Source organism: Solanum lycopersicum, chromosome 2 (genome assembly GCF_036512215.1).
Source record: "Solanum lycopersicum chromosome 2, SLM_r2.1".
Taxonomy (NCBI): domain Eukaryota; kingdom Viridiplantae; phylum Streptophyta; class Magnoliopsida; order Solanales; family Solanaceae; genus Solanum; species Solanum lycopersicum.
In genome coordinates, this window is record NC_090801.1 from 43,305,901 (window position 1) to 43,329,098 (window position 23,198).

The window sequence follows — 23,198 nt, forward strand, 5'->3', positions numbered from 1 at the left end:
TTTTAATAAATAATTTGTCTATCTTAGCAAATTTTTTTATTACTATACATAATAATATTATGTTAACTCTGCAATATGTATTAAAAGTGAAATATATATGTGCTATATATGTATTATAACTGTTTTTTAAAGATATATTATGTTTGTTTGGTAAGAAATTGACACATTATATTATGAATATATTAAAATGTGTGATGAATATATTATTTATCAATAAAACTTGTATTATATATGTTAAAATTATATTATAAATGTATTAAATGTAATAAAGTCAAAAAATGTTATTATTATAAATGGTAAAAGATATTTAATACGGTACATTGATGTAAGTTCCCATGTTTAACCCACATGTATAAAAATGTCCACGAAAAAGAAGGTACAACTGAAAAACCAATCAAGCACAATTCTTTTCAAGCTTGAAAAGCTGAAAATACCATAAATGCCCCTGGCCGGAAGCCGTATATTATTAAGGTTACATGTTATTAGTATTAAAATAATGTAAAAGGACCTTATATTATATTGTATACAGTTATTAATTAAATATGCTATTAATAAATTGGTAGATTAATTGTTTTCTTCTTCTTTACTTAGGAAGAATAGATTGAAGTACTGTTAGTACTAAAATAATGTAAATTAACCTTATATTATATTGTATATATAGTAAAATCTTTATAAATTAATAGTATCGCTAAAATAATGTTTTTTTCGATTTCGTCTAAGATAATATATTTTTAAACGAACCCTATATAAATATATGATTCCATTAATATCACAAATTAATAATTTTTTAAAAGTACAAATATATCGAAGATAAATTTTGTAAAATATGACTCTGTTGTGTTCTAATTTTTCTTAAAATATAAATCTAGTTTAAGCTCATCTATATCTTTTTTTTATTACAACCAAGAGCACCGGTGTTGTCCTTTCGAACTTCACCATAAAATTATAAAGATTCTTAGATGCGATAAGTGTTTCCTTATGTGTAACTGGTTTCAAATGTATAGTACCATCTTCAGCTTCATCATCAACATTTCTTTTTCCGATGGTATCCACAATTTCCTCTAAACTCTGGACCTATGAACATGTATTACTTTTATTCGAATAATTCAACGGGCTACTGACATCCATTGTATTGGGTAGCCGAGATCATTAATCATGATCTCAAGTTCATGAATGACGTTTTCATAAGTAGGTTCATTCATTTTTTTTGAGATTATATTCCCGAACGAATTTTATAGTGTCGAAAAAAATTGTTATTCGCTTGCTAAACATTTGTTATCCAAACATGGATTGCAGAGTTGCTATCATCCAAAACATTGATCTTTATTGGATAATTTTGTCTCATTCCATAGCCTTCTAATATTCTATAAAAAAATTATATTTGATAATATAACTTGAAAATTGTAATTATCACAACATCACAATATTGAAATTAATAAGACACAATAATTTTGATGTATTCATTGTACTTTATATATGATATTTTATGTGAAATTGATAAACATAATACATAAATTTATTTTGTCCTTTAGTTTGGAAGAATTGATTGAAGTAATGCTTAGCACGTGGTTAGACCCCACATTGAAAAGTAAAACATCCGAACCAATGAATATCCTTGTGGCTTTTTTGTCAAATTAAAAGATGGCTTAAGTCATCTATAACCCCTTAAAGTTGTCCGCATAATTCACTTAGACACTTCAATTAAGATTTTTATCTATTGAACACCTTTACCCTCCCAATTTGAACCATCTGAACATTTTTTGCTTACCTGACACATTGTTTGTGTTTCACCCCAAAGAGGCGCGTGAGAGGCCTTTAGGTAGGCTTTTTTTAGGAAAAAACTGTTCTTCTTCTTCCTCCCTCTTTACCCATCACTTCCTCCACCACACTAGTTATTGCTGCCATTATACATCCATCTTTTTCCTCATTTTTTCTCTGGATACTTCACTTCTATCTCCATCATTGTTTTTTGTTTCTCCATTGCCTTCTACCTCCATCAATTTTTTTTCTATTACCATCGTACTAGGAGAGGATTGGTGGTACCTTCATTGCCGCCATGGCAGCCACCATCATTAGAGAGCTTGAAATTTGAAATTTTTTTCTTTGTTGTTAATGTAGTATTTTGGTGTTAAACTGATGAAGATTTGTGTGAATTTTGTTAAAGGACTTTTCTATTTATTTTTTATTTTGCTCACATTTTTTGTAGGGTGTTCTTCAATCGAAAAATATAATCACCTCTGGAACTCAAAAAGAAATCCACTATTCATCGAAAACTGATTAATTTTCCGACGAAGTTCATCTTTTCGTCAAAAATGAAACGAGGAAGACAAGTTAAATTTTATTTTATTTTTTACCTATGGCCAACTCTTCCGTAACTCATCAAAAATAGCAATAAATCTTAATCCTTTTGCTTGAACTCTATGATGTAGATGAACTAAGAAGATTAAAAAATAATAGAATATTTACAGAGAGGGTTGTCGTGGGGGCTGGGGCACTGTAGAAGGAGAAGAGTTTTGGACTCCATGGAATAGAAGGGTAGGTAAGCTATAGGATTTATATGATTTCTTTTTTAATTTTTAACATAAAAATAATTTCTTTTTTTTTTACTTTATAATATATTTTATATTAATTTTTTTGGACTCTAAAATACCAAATGTCAGTATTTAATTTGTCAAATTGCCATGTTATCGCGAGTGTATTTCACACACATTATACTTTTAGCTTATTGTCAGAAAAATGTTTAAATGGTTCAAATTTGGGAGGGTAAAGGTGTTCAATTGGTATAAGTCTTAGTTGAGGTGTCTAAATGAATTATGCGGACAACTTTGAGGGGCTATAGATGATTTAAGCCTTAAAAGATAGTACACATTTATTTAGCATCCTACAATGAACAGGTTAATTAAAAAATACCAATATTACCCTTTGTCAAGCAGCCATGTTGACTCTGCTTTGTGGAAACTGCCCGTAGAAAATATATAAATGGAAGGGGAGACTTTGAAAGAAGACCGTTCAATGGGAAAAGGAAAAAAAAAATGATGAAATATTATTACGTCTCTTATTCTATTCATATAGGAGGAAGTATCTATATACAAAACAAACGGCAATGATATATGAAGTAATATTGAATGTATGAATAATTTCTTAATGGACGTGATTTTTACTCATAAAAATTACACATAGTGATAGTTTATGCATACATCATATATATAGATACACCCCTCTGCGTAGCTGTACGTGCACCCTTTAATTTTGAAAAAAAATTATGTGTATATATATATATATATATATTGAAAAACTGACAGAAATTAGAATATAATTAATAGTGTACTCATGAAAAATATAAAAGTTTCATTGTACTATTATTAGTACAAGCTAGAGGATCAAGTTGTGTTGGAAGCGTTATTTCGCTATTTTTATTTGTCCGCCGTGTGTATATATATATATATATATATATATATATATATATATATATTAGTACTGATAGTGTAGTTGTGTATTACAACTCAAACACAAAAACTGAATATGAAGAATTTGGAAAGAAGAATTACTCTTGTTATAATTATTATGTTCGTTCACTTTACTGCTTCTTTGGCTATTATTGGCACTGATGAAATTGCTCTTCTTGCCTTGAAATCTCAACTTTCTTCTGATCCCAACAACAACAACAACAACGCGGTGTTGCAAACAAACTGGTCTTGTTCAATTCCATCATCAGTTTGCACGTGGATAGGGATCACTTGCAACGGGTGCCATAGAGTCACTGCTTTAGACATTTCTAGCATGCAACTTCATGGTACCATTCCTCCACACCTTGGAAATCTCTCATTTCTCGTATCCCTTGACCATTAGTAACAACACTTTCCATGGACATCTCTCCCAAGAGTTGACTCACTTGCGGAGGTTGAAATTGATTGATGTTACAAGAAACAATTTTAGTGGTGCCATCCCATCATTCTTAAGTTCGTTACCTAATCTTCAATTCCTTTACCTTTCAAACAACCAATATTCAGGGGAAATTCCATCTTCTCTTTCCAATCTAACAAATCTTCAAGAGTTGAGAATACAGAGGAATTTTCTTCAAGGAAAAATCCCTCCTGAAATTGGTAATCTTCGTTACTTGACTTTTTTAGACCTGCAAGGTAATAGACTTACTGGCTCTATACCGCCGTCAATCTTCAACATGACTTCATTGACAAGACTTGCTATAATACACAATCGTCTTGTCGGGAAACTTCCTGTTGATATTTGTGACAATCTACCAAATCTTCAAGTGCTTTTACTCTCATCAAACAACCTGGATGGACGAATACCACCAAATTTACAGAAATGCTCAAACCTACAACTGTTGACATTGTCTGGCAATGAGTTCACTGGACCTATACCAAGAGAACTTGGGAACTTAACGATGCTCACAATCTTACATCTTGGAGAGAACCATTTAGAAGGTACGTCGTACGACTTACTCCCTCCGTTTCAGTTTGTTTATCTGGTTTTGACTTGGCAGGCATATGTTTAAGGAAGTAAAAAGAACTTCCGAATCTTCTTGTCTTAGTCTTGAATATGTCACGTGAAAAGTAGACATTCTTTTTTAAACGGACTAACAAGAAAAGTAAAACAAATGGAGGAAGTATATCTTTTGTGTTTATTGTAAGATTTCTCAAAAGCTATGCAATATCAATTTGTTCTAAAGTTTATGCATTTTACTCAGGAGAATTACCAGCTGAGATAGGTAATCTACACAACCTCCAAGTGCTTGGGTTAAGAAATAATAAGTTAAATGGTAGTATTCCTGCAGAAATTTTCAATATTTCAGCATTGCAAATATTGACAATGTATGGAAATCAGTTATGTGGTAGTTTACCTTTAGATTTAGGCGTTGGAACGCCTGATCTTGAGGAAGTTTACCTTGGATTAAATGAACTTAGTGGACGAATTGCTCCTACCATCTCAAATTCTTCAAAGCTAACTCTTTTAGACCTTGCAGACAACAAGTTTACTGGTCCAATTCCTGATTCACTTGGTTCATTAGAGTTTCTTCAAGTCCTATTCTTGGGAGGTAACAATTTCATGAATGAGCCATCTTCATCTGAGTTAACATTCGTCTCGTCCCTGACTAATTGTAGATATTTAAGAGAAGTGGTCATTGAAGATAATTCATTGAATGGTTTTCTTCCATCTTCTATTGGAAACTTTTCTGATTCTTTTCGGATGTTTGTTGCCCGTAGAACCAAGCTAAAGGGCACAATCCCGGAAGAAATTGGAAACCTGAGTGGCTTAGGTGTGCTAGCTCTCTCTCACAATGACTTCACTGGTTCAATACCTGACAAGTTGAGAAGCATGAAGAATCTTCAAGAATTTTACTTAGAAAATAACAGCCTAAGTGGAACAATACCTGAGATATCTGCAGTTTGCGGAATCTTGGAGCTTTAAAATTGACTGGAAACCGAATATCTGGTTCAATTCCAGCATGTTTAGGAAATGTTTCTACTTTAAGATATCTTCATTTAGCTTACAACAGATTGACTTCAACCTTACCTGAAACCCTGTGGAGCCTTCAAGATCTCTTGGAACTCAATGCATCAGCAAATCTGTTGAGCGGGAGTATACCACCCGAGGTTGGTAATCTAGAGGCTGCGTCAGTTATCGATCTTTCAAGAAATGATTTTTCTGGTAATATTCCTAGTACTATAGGGGGTCTTCAAAAGTTGATTAGTCTTTCCATGGCACACAATAAATTAGAAGGCCCTATTCCGAGTTCATTCGGGAAAATGGTGGGGTTGGAATTCTTGGATTTTTCTTACAACAATCTTACTAGTGAAATTCCAAAGTCACTTGAAGCACTCTCACATCTCAACTACTTCAACATCTCTTTTAACAAATTAAGAGGTGAAATTCCTAGTAGTGGTCCATTTGCAAACTTCACCAGTCAATCTTTCATTTCCAATTCTGCACTATGTGGTGCTCCTCGGTTTAATGTGTCGCCATGCCTCATCAAATCCACCAAGAAATCAAGGAGACACAGAGTACTAACAACTCTGTATATCGTATTAGGTGTTGGATCGATGATTCTCACATCGGTTCTAGGATATGTTTTGTTAAGGTGGCAAAAGAGAAGGAAGAATTCAGGTCCAACAGATGCATCTTTGGTGAAAAGACATGAAAGAATATCTTATTATGAACTTCAACAAGCAACGGAAGGATTCAGCCAGAACAATTTGCTTGGTACCGGAAGTTTCAGTATGGTATACAAAGGGATACTTAAAGATGGGGCTGTTTTGGCAGCAAAGGTATTCCATGTGGAACTGGAGGGAGCATTCAAGAGCTTTGAAACAGAATGTGAGATACTACGCAACCTTCGCCATAGAAATCTGACAAGAGTGATCACTAGTTGTTCCAATCCAGACTTCAAAGCCTTAGTATTGGAATACATGCCCAATGGAACACTTGATAAGTGGCTACACTCTCATGACTTGTTCTTAGACATGTTGAAGAGGTTGGACATTATGATAGACGTGGCTTCGGCATTAGATTATCTCCACAACGGGTATCCAACACTCGTGGTGCATTGTAACTTGAAGCCAAGCAACGTCTTGCTCGATCAAGACATGGTTGGTCATGTGAGTGATTTTGGCATCTCAAAATTGCTAGGTGATGGGGACACTTTTGTACAAACAAGGACTATTGCAACGATCGGATACATTGCTCCAGGTAATAGAAATTCTTTAAATTTTTTTCACAATTCCAAACTTCATCTAACATGATTTCTGATCCCATGATTGCAGAGTATGGACAGGACGGAATAGTATCCAAATGTTGTGATGTTTATAGTTTCGGTATCATGATGATGGAAACATTTACAGGTATGAGGCCAAGTGATGAAATGTTTACCGGAGATTTGAACCTAAGATGTTGGATTAATGATTCATTTCCTAACGGAGTAGTGGATGACAATTTGTTAAGGCCAGAGGAAGAACATAGTAAAGAGAAAATGCAATGTGGATCGTCTATCCTGGAATTAGCTTTGAGTTGCACTTTAGTGTCACCGGATGCAAGAGTTAACATGAAAGATGCTCTTTCAACCCTCCACAAAATAAGAAATCAGTTTGTTAATAGTTGTGCAACAACTTAAAAACAAATCATTCAAAGGATTTATTTCGGTTTAAAAGTGTATGTTTACTCTGCATAGCTCCTACCAACACAAGTACTATCGGATAAGTATAACCATCTATTCACCGAAACATACATAAATTTACAAAAAATTACCTAGCTATATATGTTTGTGATGTCTTTCTAATTATTGTGCTCTCTTCTTAAGAATTAAAAATGTCAACTCTCTTGCCTTGCCATACGTATTGCAATTACACAAATAAATAAGAGAAGTTCACATATAGCTAGTGTAAAAATAAAAAGTATCACACTTACATTCTTTTTAGTTAGTTTCAAAAAAATGACATATTTTTATATTAACTAACAATTTAATTATAAAATCTCTATTTTATTACTGATAAAATAATTTACAATCCCAAAAATTTCTATCATTCATTTTGAACTATAAATTTATAAATCTTCTGTTTTTTCTTAAACTTCATATCAAATCAAACTATCGATGAAATAGTACTTCAAACAGAAAGATTTGACCTTGTAATTACGCCTATGGCCAATCATGCATTAGATAGCTCAATGGAGTTGGTAGGAGGGTACAAGAAAATGTCTTTATCATCCCTCGTCAAAAGAATCTAATAATCTATATAAACTTATAGAAAGACCAATTTGATAGACTGTATTAATTAGAATAGTTTTTTTAATATTTAATTTATCAAAAATATTGTTTAGTTACTTTATTTAATTTAATCTATGATTAGTTATTATACCTTATATGAGGTTTTCTTGAAGTATAACTAATTCTTGGAGGTAATATCTCATATGGTCACTCAAGTTTGGATATTTTACTTAAAAAGTCACTCAATTTAAGCTTGTTTACTTAGAAAGTCACACAGCTTTATTTTATAATTCAAAAGTCACTCAACTATCGATATTTCATTTAGAAAGTCACTCAACTATTAATATTTCATTTCTTTAGTCACTCAATCAACTTAAATATTTTTTTGTTAAATTTTATTAAAATAAAATATCTATTTTAATCATCTTATTTATCAATTCTAATTATTTAATTATATTTTTCTGCTGAAAAACGTACCATAGCGATTGACAAAAAAAAAACTTTCATTTCTATAACATCAATCATCTAACTTGAACTAATGCTCAAAAATTATTTTTTTTAAAAAAAGATTGGAATCAAGAAGTTAAGAATCCCAAAAAAAAAAAACACTGTAGCAATCTTATTATTTTAAAAAAAAAAATTAAAAAATTAATAAAATAATTAAGAGCATCTTATTAATTTTTAAAATAAGTTTAAAACAAAAATTGTATTTTAACAAAATTTAATTTAAAAATATTTAAATTAGTTGAGTGACTTTCTATGTAAAATATCATAGTTGAGTGACTTTCTTAATGAAATAATTATAATTGAGTGACTTTTGAGTTATAAAACAAAGTGGAGTGACTTTCCAAGTAAATTGTTGTAAGTTGAGTGACTTTCTAAGAGAACTATTGAAAGTTGAGTGATCATTTGAGATATTAACTCCTAATTCTTGTTAAAAATATTTATGGTGATAGCGGCACAAGTATGACATGGTGGGTGAGGGGTTACTTTTTAATTAAAAAATAGGCTTAAGAGCCTGTTTGGCTCAGCTTAAAAGTTGGTCAAACTGACTTAAAAGCTGGTTTTTGACTTATTTAGCTGTTTGACAATACTCAAAATAACTTATTTTAAGTTAAAAAAACTCATGTTAAGCCAAAAGTTAAAAGTTGGGGTAGGGGTGCTTTTCTTTTTTTAGCTTATAAGCTGTTTTAAGTTGACCACATTTTTTTCTTTTTGCCCTTAATATTTTTATACAACTCCAAATTACCCACATAACCCTAACATCTCTTTCTTTCATTTTTCCCTTTTTCACGTTTGGCATAACAACTTCAGCACTTTTATCCAATAGCATAACTGCTTATTTTAAAAATAAGTTTCAGCACTTTCAAAAGTACTTTTTTAAAGTTGCTTTTATTAAGCCCATCCAAACGGGCCCTAAGTCATGTACAACCACTTAAAGTTGTCCGCAAAATTCACTTAGACACCTTAACTCATCCATATGCCGATTGAACACCTTATGCTGACATGGTAAAAAATGTGTAGTTCACTTTCTTTGAGCGCGTTAAGTTATGAAAAATAATATATTTTCTTTTTTTTTTTCATTAACTTATACACCTAATTTAATTTTTTAAAAAAATTAACAAAAAAAAAAAGAAGAAACATACATCTTCTTCCCCAATATTGCTACAACTATTCTTTCACCATTTTTCATAATCTTTTTACATACGCACACTACACTACACACCACCACCTCCACCTCTCTCTTTCTCTCACCCTCTATCGTTCTTCTTCTGCTTTTCCTTTTTCTTTCTTATGTTGATTTAAGTTTCAAATATCTTGACGAAGTCCTATTAATTATGATGAAAAAAAGATATGAATAGATTTTTTTTGGACAAAAACTTGTTATTATTATTTTTCAATTTTAACAAATCTTAATTAATGATTAAGAAAAAGTGTGATTGGAAGAAATATCATTTCCAATATTGAATTAGATTCAAGGAGAGGGGTAGGTGGGTTGATAAAAAAAAACATATAATTTCAAATTAAAAGGAAAAACGTCAAAGTGAAAATGGTTATTCGAAACGTGATTCGATTTTGTGTCTTTTGGTAAAAAAATGTGGAATTTAAAGTTGGGGTTGGGTGGGAGTGGTTCTGGGAAGAAGAAGAAGAAGAAAAGGGAAGGTTGCTCTTTTTTAATTTTTTTTTCTCAAAAAATAGTTTTTATTTATTTAATTGTGTTTTTCTAGGCCCAATGCCAGATGTCTCTTTTTTATTAGCTACCATGTCATGTCAGCCGCGAGTGTATGACACACCATCTTTGTTTTTAGTTGATTGTCAAAATATGTTCGATAGGTATTTTGTTAACTAAAAAAGGTGTTCAATTGAAACAAGTCTAAGATAAAGTGCCTAAATGAAATATGTGGACAACTTTAAGTGGCTGTAGATGACTTAAGCCTAAAAAATATATGGATTCTACTTTTTTATTTAATTATTATTTCTCTCTCCTACCTTTATTTATTTTGTGAGTCCTATTCATCTTATTTTGCGTCGATATTCTCTACGTTCTATTTTCCAATTTTTTTTTAAAAAAAATTATTCCTTACTCTAATATTTTAGATCAACTTTGACTAATGAATTTTATCTAGTCATTCTTTTTATATCATCTTTTTCATTTGATAATTAGCAGGTACATTATTTATTATTTTTTAATTACATTAATAATTAGCAGGTATATTATTTTTTATTTTTAAATTATATAAAAAAATATGGAAGAAAATGAGGATAAATTTTCTACCTACAAACTAAAAATTTAGACAGACAATCAACTATACTATTAATATTCTCATTTTGTATATGTATTTAAGTCTAATTGATCAATTTTTTCACTTATTAAATTGAACTATTTTATCAATTTGTATCATATCATATATTACTAAAAGCATGAATAAAAAAATTGAAAAGTTAAATTACGGTTTTACCCCTTCTATAAATTAAATTGGTATAAAATATTTAAATATTTGATTGTATAAATTTAATTAAATGTTAATGACTTTTAGACTTCCTAATATTAATTCCTAATTAAATATATAATTTATTAATATTTATCATCTATAATCTATATATATATAATAATTATAATTTTTTTAAAAAAAATCTTTACCTAAATTTCTTTAATTTTCCTTCTTATACCTTTTTCCTTAACCCCTCTCATGAATAATATAATTGATGTAGATAAAGTATTATCCTTTGTGATAAATAGCGAAATTTAATAATTTAAAGGGTGCAAATCTACAATATGGAGACACACATTGATAACATCCTCTTGATTATTATTAAAGAATGACTCTAGCTTCACAAATTTAAATTCATTGATGTTTAATTGCATGATAAGAACTTTAGTTGTTCTTTCTACATGGTTTGCTAACTTTATTTTTTTTTTCATATTCTTCATTTATTTATTATTATTATTTTCTAATTACCTATTCAACTTTTATATTCTTAATATTCATAACTCTAATCTAATCATATTCATAACCTCCAAATATTTAAACTAAAACTTTAAGATATCTTTTGATATTCCTTCTATTCTATTTATATAAATTCAACTTCTTATTCTCATGAAACCCCTACCAAGATTATTAGGCTATTATTTTTATTCTATAGTAAAAGTAGATGATGAAGACTCTTGAATTTTGATAGGATATGAAAGGAGTCGATAAGAACTCAGGGAGTTATGTACTAATTTTGTACTTATTTTTTCATCTATATATACATCAATCTTATAAGAATAATGTTTATATTATATTTTTTCGTAAATATTTTGTTTCTTTTTGTCTTTTTTTCACTCTTAGACTTCTTAATTTAGTTTTCTATTACTGTTTTATTGCCACAAGTCTTTATATTCTTATTTTGTAATTGTTACATTTTATTATTAATTACAATTTACACACACACACACACACACACACACACACACACACACACACACACACACACACACACACACACACATATATATATATATTTCCAGGAAATTTTAGTCATTCTAATGTATGTATAAAAATTCACACGAAACATACGTGCAAAGCACGTGCTCAAAAAACTAGTATTATGATAAGTGGGAAGATTCTAACTTCAAAGTTTAATTACCATTTTGCTCCTATAATATTAATTAATAAAAAAATTAATTTGCTGAAACTCTCAGCCCTAATAAAATCACCCAAAAACGTATAATTGCATCTCGTTAGTGCTTTCGGAATGACAACTTCAAAATGTTTGTTTGAGAGATCTATGACTGTCATAATTGTGCTGCTGATTCTTTCTAGCTCCATATCATTTTCTTTGGTCACCAAACTCAATGAATCCTTGTACACTTCATTGCTGACTATTTGTATATACGACCTCACTGAACCCTCAATCATTATGTTGTTTTGTTCACTCTGAAGCAGTGGTTTCATATATTCGATCTTGCCTTTGGCTAATTTGATCATTACCTTGTAGTTTCCAAAACTTTTGTAGGAAGTGAGCCACTTAATTCATTACGAGAAAGATAAAAAGTTTGCAACTTTGAAAAGCAAAACTTAGTCTGATAAGTACTTGTAGGTCCATGAAACTTGTTCGACTTTAATATAAGGATCTGCAGCTCATCAAGAGTTTCTAGCTAAGCTGTAAATGTGTCATCTATAGTGTTGTTACCCACATCAAGGATTTCTAGACCATCACAGTTGATCAACGACATCAGCACAGGTCGTTCAAATTGGTTACCATTCAGGACAATGGTTCTCAATGAAGTACTCTACGCACATAATGGTGGACTACTCCCTGTGAAATTATTACTTCTTAAGTCCAACGCCATTAGATTAGTCATACTTCCCAAGCAACTTGGAATCAAATTACTGAAGTTGTTCTGTGATAAATCTAGAAATTTAAGCTTGTACATGTAACAAATGGATGAAGGTAATGGACCCAAAAAAAAGTTAAATTTAAGATCAAGATAATGTAGGTTATAGTAATTAAATTCCTTTAAGTGAATTATATGAAAGATTTAGGAACCGCAGTGCATCACACCTCATACTGCTAAACCACTTAGGGATTTGACCACGAATCTTATTGTTAGAAATATCCAAACATGAAAGATTCTTTACATTTGTCAAGAAGCATGGAAAATTCTTCAGTTCACAAGATGATAAGTCCAAAATTGCAAGACCAGGAAAGGTGATACTTGTTCCCGCATCAACGGTGATGTTATTTGATGAAAGGTCAAGCCTATAAAGGTTTGTGAGATTCACAAGTGATTGAAGAAAAGAATCACTGAGTTGATTATGGCTTAAATCCGGTTGTATTTATGTCCAAAAGAGTGTTGTTCGGGTGAATCTTTGGCAAAACTCCTTTGACAAGATCATTCCCACTCATTTGGGCCTTTCCAATTTTGGTAGAAGGAAAAATATCTCTGTGAGAACACCTTGCAGATTAGTATATCCAAGATCCAGATACTTTAAGAATGAAGAAATATTGACAGGTATCAGAGATGTGATGATGACAAAAGAGATAGTACCTCCAGATTAGTCACGTTGTGAAGCATTGCCTCAAATTTTCTCTGATTAAATTGTAATCCATACTTATAAGGAGGTGAAAGATCAACTGAAACAAAATTAGAAAAGTATGAGATTTCTATTGGGATTTTTCCACTAAAGTAAGAATGAAAAAGGTTGAGAAGCCTCAAATTCCTCAATTGGCCAATGTTATGTGGGATCGAAGAAGAATAATCGAAGTGATTGTAAGCAAGTTTTAGTGTCTGAAGATGATAAAGTTTGGAAGAGGCTGCTATTACGATTAAAAGCTCCACGAAGCTGACTACAACTAAGGTCCAGTGCTATAACATGATCGGTTAACATATCATGACAAATGACTCCATCCTAAGTGCAACATTCCCTTCTACCATTCCAAGACTTTATTTTAGGGAAAGAATTGTAACACATTTGTAACTAGGGTCGGATACAATCTCGAAGTGTTGCTTAAACTGAAGCAAATATGATGATCAAAGTAGGAAGAAAAACATCCACTGATGTGTTCATTTATGGATGTCATGTCTTTATTTATTTTTCTTTCTTTTATATTTGAATTTGTAATTTTTTCTAAATTTGATGTTACACTACCTAGACATTTTGTAATATTTTTCTTTCTACGCAGTCAATTTCTTTTTTGGATTACAAAACCTGAGTTTCGATACATTAATTCTTCTGATATAATAAAAAGTTTATTTTTTAATAAGTATTAAAAATATTAAGCCTCCAACAACTTTCACAAGATTTTCATGCTATAGTTGTAAAGAGTTATATTCTTATGTCAAACTTACATACAAAAGGATAATGTCAATTAGGGGATAAACGTGCAATGCACGTTCCCATGACTAGTATTAATAAATCACACCAAATAATTTTTTTAATAGATCTTTTAGTTTGATTTGAATCACATATAATAAAGTATATTTGATACTATAATATAGTGTATTTGATTTTTTATGATTTTTTATGACATATATATATATATATATATATATATATATTATTTTTATTTTTTTTTTGTTCTGACCCGGTGTCTAATACACATATTGGAGTCCGACTAAATCTGAATTCGCGTTCATAAGTCCCACATTGGGGTGGAGGGGGGGGGGGGGGGGGGGGGAGTTAAAGCTCTCCCTAACAAAGGCGGCTCCATACTCAAAGGAGACTCAAATATGAGATCTCTTGGTTAAGGATGAAGGAGTATTTACCACTCCACCAGAATCCTTGTTGGTAAACAATTATATGTATACATTATATGATAAATATTTGTATATACAAAATATTTTTTTCCTTTGTTAATAAGTTGAACTAGATATAATTGTATGGAAGTTTGCATTTACATCATCTGTAAAAATTAAATTAATTTTAGTGTAAAACACAATCAAACTTTTTAAAAGATTGAGAAAATCAAAAAACTTAATTGTATCGATTCGGTTGGTTTGATAAGTGAAAAAACTAATCAATCCAACACACACACACACACGCACGCATATGTGTGTGTGCGTGTGTGTGTGTGTTGGATTGATTAGTTTTTTCACTTATCAAACAAAACGCACGCGCGCGCGCACGCACACACACACACACAAACACACACACACACACACACGCACACACACAGACACACACACACACACACAAACACACGCGCACACACACACACATACACACACACACACACACACACACACACACACACACACACACACACATATATATATATTGTATATGTTTATTATATAGTAGCATGATGGACTGAACGACCAAGGGTATACTGGTCATTTCACCATAATAAAAATACTCCACAAAGATCAGGAAAAAACCATTTCTGTACTTCCAAACATAATTTCTTGGCACCTTCAAGTTCATTTTTGTAGGTCTATTGTCTTCTCAACAAGATCTTCCAAATTGGGTAAGTCATTCTCCATTTTTTTTCTTCTTCTGCGAAACAAAACAGAGAACTCCTACAATTCTCCTTCGTAAAACTTCCAAGAAAACTTTCAGTTCTCTTTTAGGATCCTCTCTCAATTTTTGCTCAAAACTTCTACTTTTTTTTACGCTTGTATAGTTTGTAAAAAGAAAAATGTTAATTACGTCGTCACATAGTTAAGACCGACTCAGTATAAATGTTCCACAAACGAAGAACTTTCATCTTCTCATATGTTGCGATTCCAGGTCAGTTCTCTCAGTCTTTGCCCTTATAGTTCTCATTCTCAAAGTTTTCAAAAAAAATATTCTTTCTGCTCTCATCCTTTTCGTAGTTGGATACTCCAAATAAATTATGATCCTGATTAAAGTATCAGTTAATGTAAGTATTCATAGCATTGGGTATATTCCTTTGTCCTCTTGAATTTCCTAGACCATATTTTTTGTTTTACCGCTAATAACTCTAGAAAGTATGAAAAGCAGACAGAGTCGGGTCTTATTTTCTTGAAATTTGATACGCTCAAACTTACTCCTCAAATAAGAAGTAAAGCGGCCGTTTCAAGTAAATAACCCAACTAGTGAGGTTGGGATCGTTCCCACGAGGAAAATAGTCTAGACTTAACTTCAACCTGTTATTACTATTGTTTGGTCAATGACTTCATTGGAAAGTAAAAACAATAAAAGGGGGGTTTCTATTTCTAAATGAGTGAAAATAACTAACGAAATTGAAAGAGACACTTAACAGCTTTGAATGTTGGAGTTTAATCAATTAATCAAAGTAACTAGGGTTTACGTGTTCCCCCACAGGTTCATAACTTGATAATTCTAACTATAACAATTCTTTCCTAGTTTCTTGCATGCAAAGTGATAAGTTATGTATTTCTAAATCCTTGGTCCGGCATCTAGAAAATCTCACTCCGCACCTTGGTCTGGCTACGTGTGTTGCTTACTTAACCCTTATCTTTACCTCATATTAAGTACTGTATTCTATATTTGACTAAGTTATTACCTTGTACCAATCAATACTAGCCTATTAGATAGTATACACTAAATCTATGTTGATAATTATTTTCCTATTATCTACCTCCTTGGTCCGGCAAATAGCATTAAGGCGAGTTTTAACGTTGGCCATCCGTTAAAAAGACTTCTAAGCGAAAGAATTATTAATACATGCAAGACACTATTCTAGAATCGTTATTTTAGTTAGGTTTTATCTCATTATTTGCCTATGGTTCCCACAACCCTAGTTATGGAGTTTAGTTACTCATAGTCATAATCACAATATTCAAATATATTAAATAAGAATTCATGTACTTACTTCAATGAGAAAGATTAAAATCCGAAAGTTTGCTTGATTAATCACCAAAAATCACTTGCAAGAATCTCAAAGTAATCAATAATCTCACAAAAAGTCTAATGATAATCAAGAATCTAACAAAACACTATCTACTAATATGATGTCTAACAATACGGAGTCTAACAATGATCCAGAGTCTAACCCCAAAATCGAGGTTTTTCGAACTATTTATAGAAAATAAAAACCTAATTAAACAAGGACTCTATTTGCTGGAAATATGCCAAAACACGGCTCGATCGACGGACCTCGCGACGGATCGTCGTGGTCACGACGGACCGTCATGGACTCCGTCGTCCCATACTTATGCAGTTTCTTCTGCTGCTCTCTTCATTACCCTCAACGGAAAGTATGACGGACTGTCATAGGCACAACGGTCCGTCGAGGGTCTTCGTTCCAAAACACTTCAACTCTTGGAATATGGGTACTGGGATTCCTTCTCTGAACTTCATGACGAACCTGCAGGACGGACCGTCATAGACACGACGGACCGTCACAAGCTTCGTAACCCCACACTTGGTCAGACTTCCTCATCTTCCTTCAGCAGGTGCAGTACGGTGCCACCTACGGACCGTCACAAGCACGACGGACCGTCATAAGCTCCGTAGGTGGTCTCTTCTGCATTTCTTCGCTCAAAATCTTCGGATTCATCTTTGGACAGATTTCCTGCAAAATAAAGAGAAACTTATATAAACATTAGCACAAAAAGTCTTTTGGACACACTAAACTTAAGGAAAGAGTATTAATAATACCGTGAAACCACGGTATATCAACACCCTCAACTTAAATTCGTTGTTTGTCCTCAAGCGACGCACAGTGACTCAATACAAAATCTTTGTACAATAGTATCCATGTTTTATCCTTTGCAATCATTTGGCTATCAATCCCGATTAATATCATCAATCTATGCATGCTATCACTATTAGGATTGAGTTATGTGGGATCAGAGCATGACACAGACTCACCATGCACTAACACCTATCCTCTTCAATTTCTCACCGAGGTGCTAACAATTTCGGTATTGCAACTAGTGTCCTCACTTTAAAATAAAATCCTTCTTTTTCACACAATGATTTCAGTTTGAGTATATGGGTTACTTTTCAACACTCGCTCTCAGAACAAAGTCACACTCATTCATACTTATTGCCATAAGCTTGCCCTTATTTTCACTGCCTTAAGTTCGCTATACAACCCTTAGGATCACGATAGGACTTTTTTAGCTAGTAACATAGGCTCAGGGTCAGGTAGGGTATATTTACGTATACTTTAGTGACTTTTTGCCCTCCTTGACATATCGGCTAAACCTTCCACTTTCTATCATTTTATCTCGCCCAGTTTCTCATATTCTTTCACCTTGCTATTTTCTCTTCTTTCTTCATTTGTGTAAGTGACTCTCTTCTTTTCTTGGTTGTATTTCTTATATATTTTTCTTTTTCTTTACTTTTCTTTCAAGTAATTCTTGAGTCACTTTACTTTTGTTCTTTCTCTCTCTTTGTTCTTTCAACCCCACTTTCCAGAGCATTCCTCATAATAGCCACCCTCAACTCATGGCTTTGCCATGAGTCAAGGTACACAATACCCAAAGTTGGGTCAGGGCTATAACGAAGGTATTTACTGCATTAGCCACCCTCAACTTATGCGTTTGGCATAAGCTGAGGTGCACATGTCCAAGGAGGGACCAGGGCCAACACATTGTTCCAAGAAAAGATCAGTTGGGGTGAAAAAGAAAGGTCTAATTTAAGCTCAGATTATTTGGATCAAAGAAGGATAAATTTCATTTGGTTTCTTTTATTTAGGCTAGAAATGGGCTATATTGAATTAGCACCTATGATCCTTTCCTAATTGTCTATTACAGCTTACTTTTAGCAGGACTAACCAGGCAAGTTCTAGCTCAGTACTAATAGTGGGCTATTCAAATCTTCCTCACACTCACTTTACATCTCATCACTATACCAGATTATCAGACACCTAGTTCGAATTTTAGACTTAGGGTAATGCAATGGTGTACCTATTCATATTCATTATTTATGGATAATGCACAAGTTCCCTCTCAACCTATGTCCGAAATCTCAAAGACACACTTATACTATACTAAGATCGTATAACCACCCTGAACTTATTTTATTAATAATTTTTTACCTCTTTTTGGCCTACGTGGCACTATCTTGTGGGCCCAACACTGGTTGACTTTTTCTTTCAAGCTAGTGTCACGTAGGCCGTAAAAGGGTAGAGAATTACTTATAAAATAAGTTCACGGGGGTAATAAGACCTTAGTATAGTATAAGTGTGTCTCTGGAATTTCGGACATAGGTTGAGGGGGTATTTGCATATTTTCCCATTATTTATTTCAGAAAAGAGTACATGGAAAAACACATTATCGAACATAGAAATGTTTCACCTATTTATTTAAGATTGATTGTTGTTGAATACCTTTTTTTTCAAAAAAATGTTCACTAAATTTTTTCTAACAATTATTTTTAGTATTATAATTTATATATATAATTTGTGTAATTCCATTATTTTTAAAAACTTAAAATATTTATTTATAAATCAAATATACGTGTATCAAAGAATCACATTTTTTCTAATATTTTGTTGATGTAGTATTTAACTACTATTTTATTTGAATTATAATGCTTAATGTGCTTACATATTAATGAATTCTTTATATATATTGAAGTGTTTGAAAACAAGCGATTTAGTTCTTCAATGTTCAGATCTACAAATAAGATCTTAATCATTCATATGTACATTCAGATTCATATATGAACTAAGACAAACAAATCCTACAAAATGATTTCCATCTTTCATATTGTTCCTATATAAAACTTCAATAGAAGAAATCACACTAACTTCTATTAAAAGGGATAACATTTATTTTTATTTTCAATCACAAAAATAAATAAATAGAAAAAGGCATGATGCGAGCATAATGAAAATTGATTCATGAAAGTGATCCACGTCTTATGAGTAAAGAATACACACAAAATGAAAAAAAATATCCATTTAATCCTTTCATATGCAAAAGAACAAAGTTAAATATTTTTTGAGTTCTACAGAGTTCAATCACAACATATCAATAAAAACGTTGAACACCTAAGAATGTTTGACTTGAGCTTTCAAAAATAGAACATAATACTCTGATTTACTATCTTAATTTTGGCTCGAAATCGTCAAGTTCTAGGAATTCATTAATCCACTCATCACACTCTATCAAGGAAGAATGGTTTGAACTTGGTAAAGTTACCAAAGGAACCTCTAATGGTTGAGGTCTGTATGCTCCTTGAAATAATTCATTCACATCTGTAGAGGAGTTGCTTGAATTGAACACTTTGGAAGGATGTTCCTCGTTAAATATCGTTGAAGTAACTGGTTGTACATTAAAACTTGTCGTTTTTGGGATCGGTATTTCTACATAAGATGAAAAATATTAGGAAAAATTTACAAAACTTTGAATCACAGATATTTTTTCATACATGGATACCTTTAGACGGTAGGTGAGACACTCCTTAGTCAAATCCTGCACACACATCCTCTCTAGCACATTTTTAATAGTAAAATTGTGAACATTAAGAAAATGTCTACTTAAGATCTTTCTTAAACACCATTCTTAGTTTTTCTACTTCTCTATGCCGGGATAAAAACGAAATTTTTGAACACTTACCTTTGTCTCCTAACTCGTGAACAACTTCATCTAATTTCTTCTCCAGCTCTGCTGTCCATTTCATGTTTCGTCTTTCCTTTTCTGGTCTTTCTGTACTTATTTTTGAAAGAAAAGAATGTTCCTCCTCTTTTTCTGAAGAAACACTATGTTTAACTTGTGTCTCCTCATTCGTACTTCTCATTCTCTTAGACCTTTTTGCCGCATCTTTTTCCATTAAAGAATCTATCTCTTGATCTAGATAAGTCGTAGAGCAATTCTCTTTGCTTTTTCCCTTTAAGTCCTGCATCTTTGTAGGACAAGATATGTTGTCCATTAAATTAATTTGTTTAGCGTTGTAGTGTTGTGTTTCCTCATTTGCCTTTTTATCATGCCACCTCACATGCTTCCATATATCTTTGAGTTTCAATGATGAGATGAGCGAATTCTCATAAATGAAGCATATCCCTAGTTGGTGCTTCTTTTATCATTTCAATCGTCACCTCTGAAGACATCACTAAACCAAAAATATAAAATCAAGAATAAAATAATAATTTAATGAGGTATCTAGAATTGTAGGGAGAAGTTAGATGTTCAAATTTATATACATCACTTTTGGGATGAATTTATATGAATATAGAATCTGACCAAAAAAAATATAGAATCTACAAGTAACACTAATGAGTTAAAAGAAGTCAATTTTTTTATATTATTATTATAGTAGATAAAGTCCAATAATAATGTGTTATATTAACACGTTTAAATATACTTTTGAATTAATGAATAGCACACACTAAATCAAGTAAAATAATTAAGATTTTGAGGAAATGGTCTTACAAATAATTGGTTTTTCTTTGATGAGTTGAATGGACTTGACGAATTCAAGGTATTCCATTTCAAGCATGTTGGCATCCACCATGATCAAGTCGAATTGGTTGATATGTTTCCGGAGAATGGATAGAGCTACAGTGGCTTGTTCGATCGCAGTTACTATAAATAAAAATCAAGATCAAAAAATATAAAAAATTATGTATGTTGTGCGATATTTTCATAATAAAAATCTAACAAGGTTATTAAGCACTATTGTAATTTATTCATCTTTCTGCACTTAGTCATACATGACTGAAGCACATGTTAAAATTTACTAAAAGTTTTTGTCATGTGCATCTCTGTTTTTTTTTTCCAATAATAAAATAATTTTCTTTTTCGAATTTCAACACTCAAATCTACCCAAAAAAAATTAAATTCGATCGATAAATTTCATGTATCTTATAAAACAAATTTCAATAAGAAATTTTACATTAATTCACTTCTTTAACTACAGACTATAAGTACAAATTTACCTCGAAGATCTAACAAAAATTAAGGAAAAGGCTTTAACACATATGAGAGAAAAGTAAAAGAGGTATAAAATGTACCTTTAAAGGAATGTTCTTCAAGAATTGCTGCTATATTTGATAAAGAAGTTGGATCAGGATCAATTAAGAGAATTCTGAGGCCAACATAGGCCAAAGGAACATCTACGTTACAAATTATCTCACAATCCATCTCTTAGCCTAGCCTGTGATGATTTTGAGAGAGAAAACAAGAAAATATTTTTGTTCTCTTTCTTTGATTTCTCTTTTTTTTCTCTACCACTTTACGCTAAATAAAGGATAAAAATTGACCAAATAGTTAAATATAGAGAGAAAATATTAAATTCTGAATATCTCTATGGATTACTTATGTAGTAAATATTTAAGGGATATATAGTTAAGCAAGATGTAGATAATCTACCAATTTAAGTTCAAAATAATTAGTCTTGACTTTTTTCGTGATACAGACAAAATCATTTAGTCCCCCATTTAATTCTAACCTTTTACAATTTATATTTAAATTTATAAGATTAAAGAACATTTTAGTACATTCGACACATCTTTATTTTCAAATCACAAGATTCAAAAGTTATATGTACTTTCTTAAATTTCATATCAAACTAAAACAGACCAAAAAAATTGAAATGAAAGAGTGTAGTTGATAATATTTCTTTAGTCATGATAGTAAGTTAATTTCAAATAACATGTTTTTATTTTATACTATATCTACATACACCATATAATATATATTTCGAGACAATGTTAAACTGACAACGTAAACCGATGATTATAGTTCTAGCTGCACCTTACTTATAACATTTTTAAAATTGAAAAAGAAAAAAAGGTTGAAGTTTGAAACATTGAGTAAAATCTTAATTCATTTTCAAACCTGTATTATGTAGTTATCTCCCACTATGGTTTCTTGTAATACTTAGAATAAAATAGTATTCAATTTCTATATATCTCATGGTTTTTGTTCTTCTGAAATATTTTAATTATATAACTGAAGACTTACTTTCTCTATATGGACCTCATTATTTATCAAGAATTTGATCAAGAATTTCGAGAAAGATCATCTCAAGTTGTGATTGAGTTTGTTGACTCTGACGAAAACTACTGTCATTCTTCTCCCTACACACACACACACACACGTACACACACACACGCAAGAACGCACGCACGCACGCACGCACACCCACACCCCCCCACACACACACAAACACACACATAGACACACACACACACACACACAGAGAATCACGTAAAATAATTAAGATTTCGAGGAGATGATCTTACAAATAATTGGTTTGTCTTTGATGAATTTAAGGTACCCATTTCAACCATGTTGGCATCCATCATGACCAAGTCGAATTGGTCAATCTGTTATCGTAGAATCGATAAAGTTATAGTTGCTTGTTCGATTGCAGTTACTATAAACAAAAATCAAGTTCAGAATATATCACAAAACAGTAATATGTTGTAATTTATTTATCCATACCTGCACTTTGTCATATATGACTGGAAAACATGTTAAAATTTGCTTAAAGTTTTAGTTATGCTTTTTGCCAAAGATAAAATAATTTTTTCTTCGAATTTCAACACTCAAATCTACCAAAAAAATAATTAGATTTGATCTATAAATTTCATGTATCTTATAAAA

The 23,198-nt window shown here is 31.6% G+C and overlaps 2 protein-coding genes and 1 pseudogene across 2 annotated transcripts; 2 read left to right on the top strand and 1 right to left on the bottom strand.

The window, feature by feature from the left end:
• The first annotated feature begins 3,485 nt into the window (after window positions 1-3,485).
• On the top strand, window positions 3,486-7,270 carry LOC101260980 (LRR receptor-like serine/threonine-protein kinase GSO1). Its single transcript, XM_004231626.5, has 3 exons — window positions 3,486-4,445; window positions 4,709-6,708; window positions 6,783-7,270. The coding sequence occupies exons 1-2, from the start codon at window positions 3,791-3,793 to the stop codon at window positions 5,428-5,430; spliced, it is 1,377 nt and encodes a 458-aa protein (XP_004231674.2). The 5' UTR covers window positions 3,486-3,790; the 3' UTR covers window positions 5,431-6,708; window positions 6,783-7,270.
• LOC138342052 (probable LRR receptor-like serine/threonine-protein kinase At3g47570) lies at window positions 5,769-7,129 on the top strand. Its single transcript, XM_069294235.1, has 2 exons — window positions 5,769-6,708; window positions 6,783-7,129. The coding sequence occupies exons 1-2, from the start codon at window positions 5,769-5,771 to the stop codon at window positions 7,127-7,129; spliced, it is 1,287 nt and encodes a 428-aa protein (XP_069150336.1).
• Window positions 7,271-11,774: 4,504 nt separating the features above from the next.
• On the bottom strand, window positions 11,775-20,493 carry LOC138342053 (receptor-like protein 47; annotated as a pseudogene).
• Between the last annotated feature and the right edge of the window lie 2,705 nt (window positions 20,494-23,198).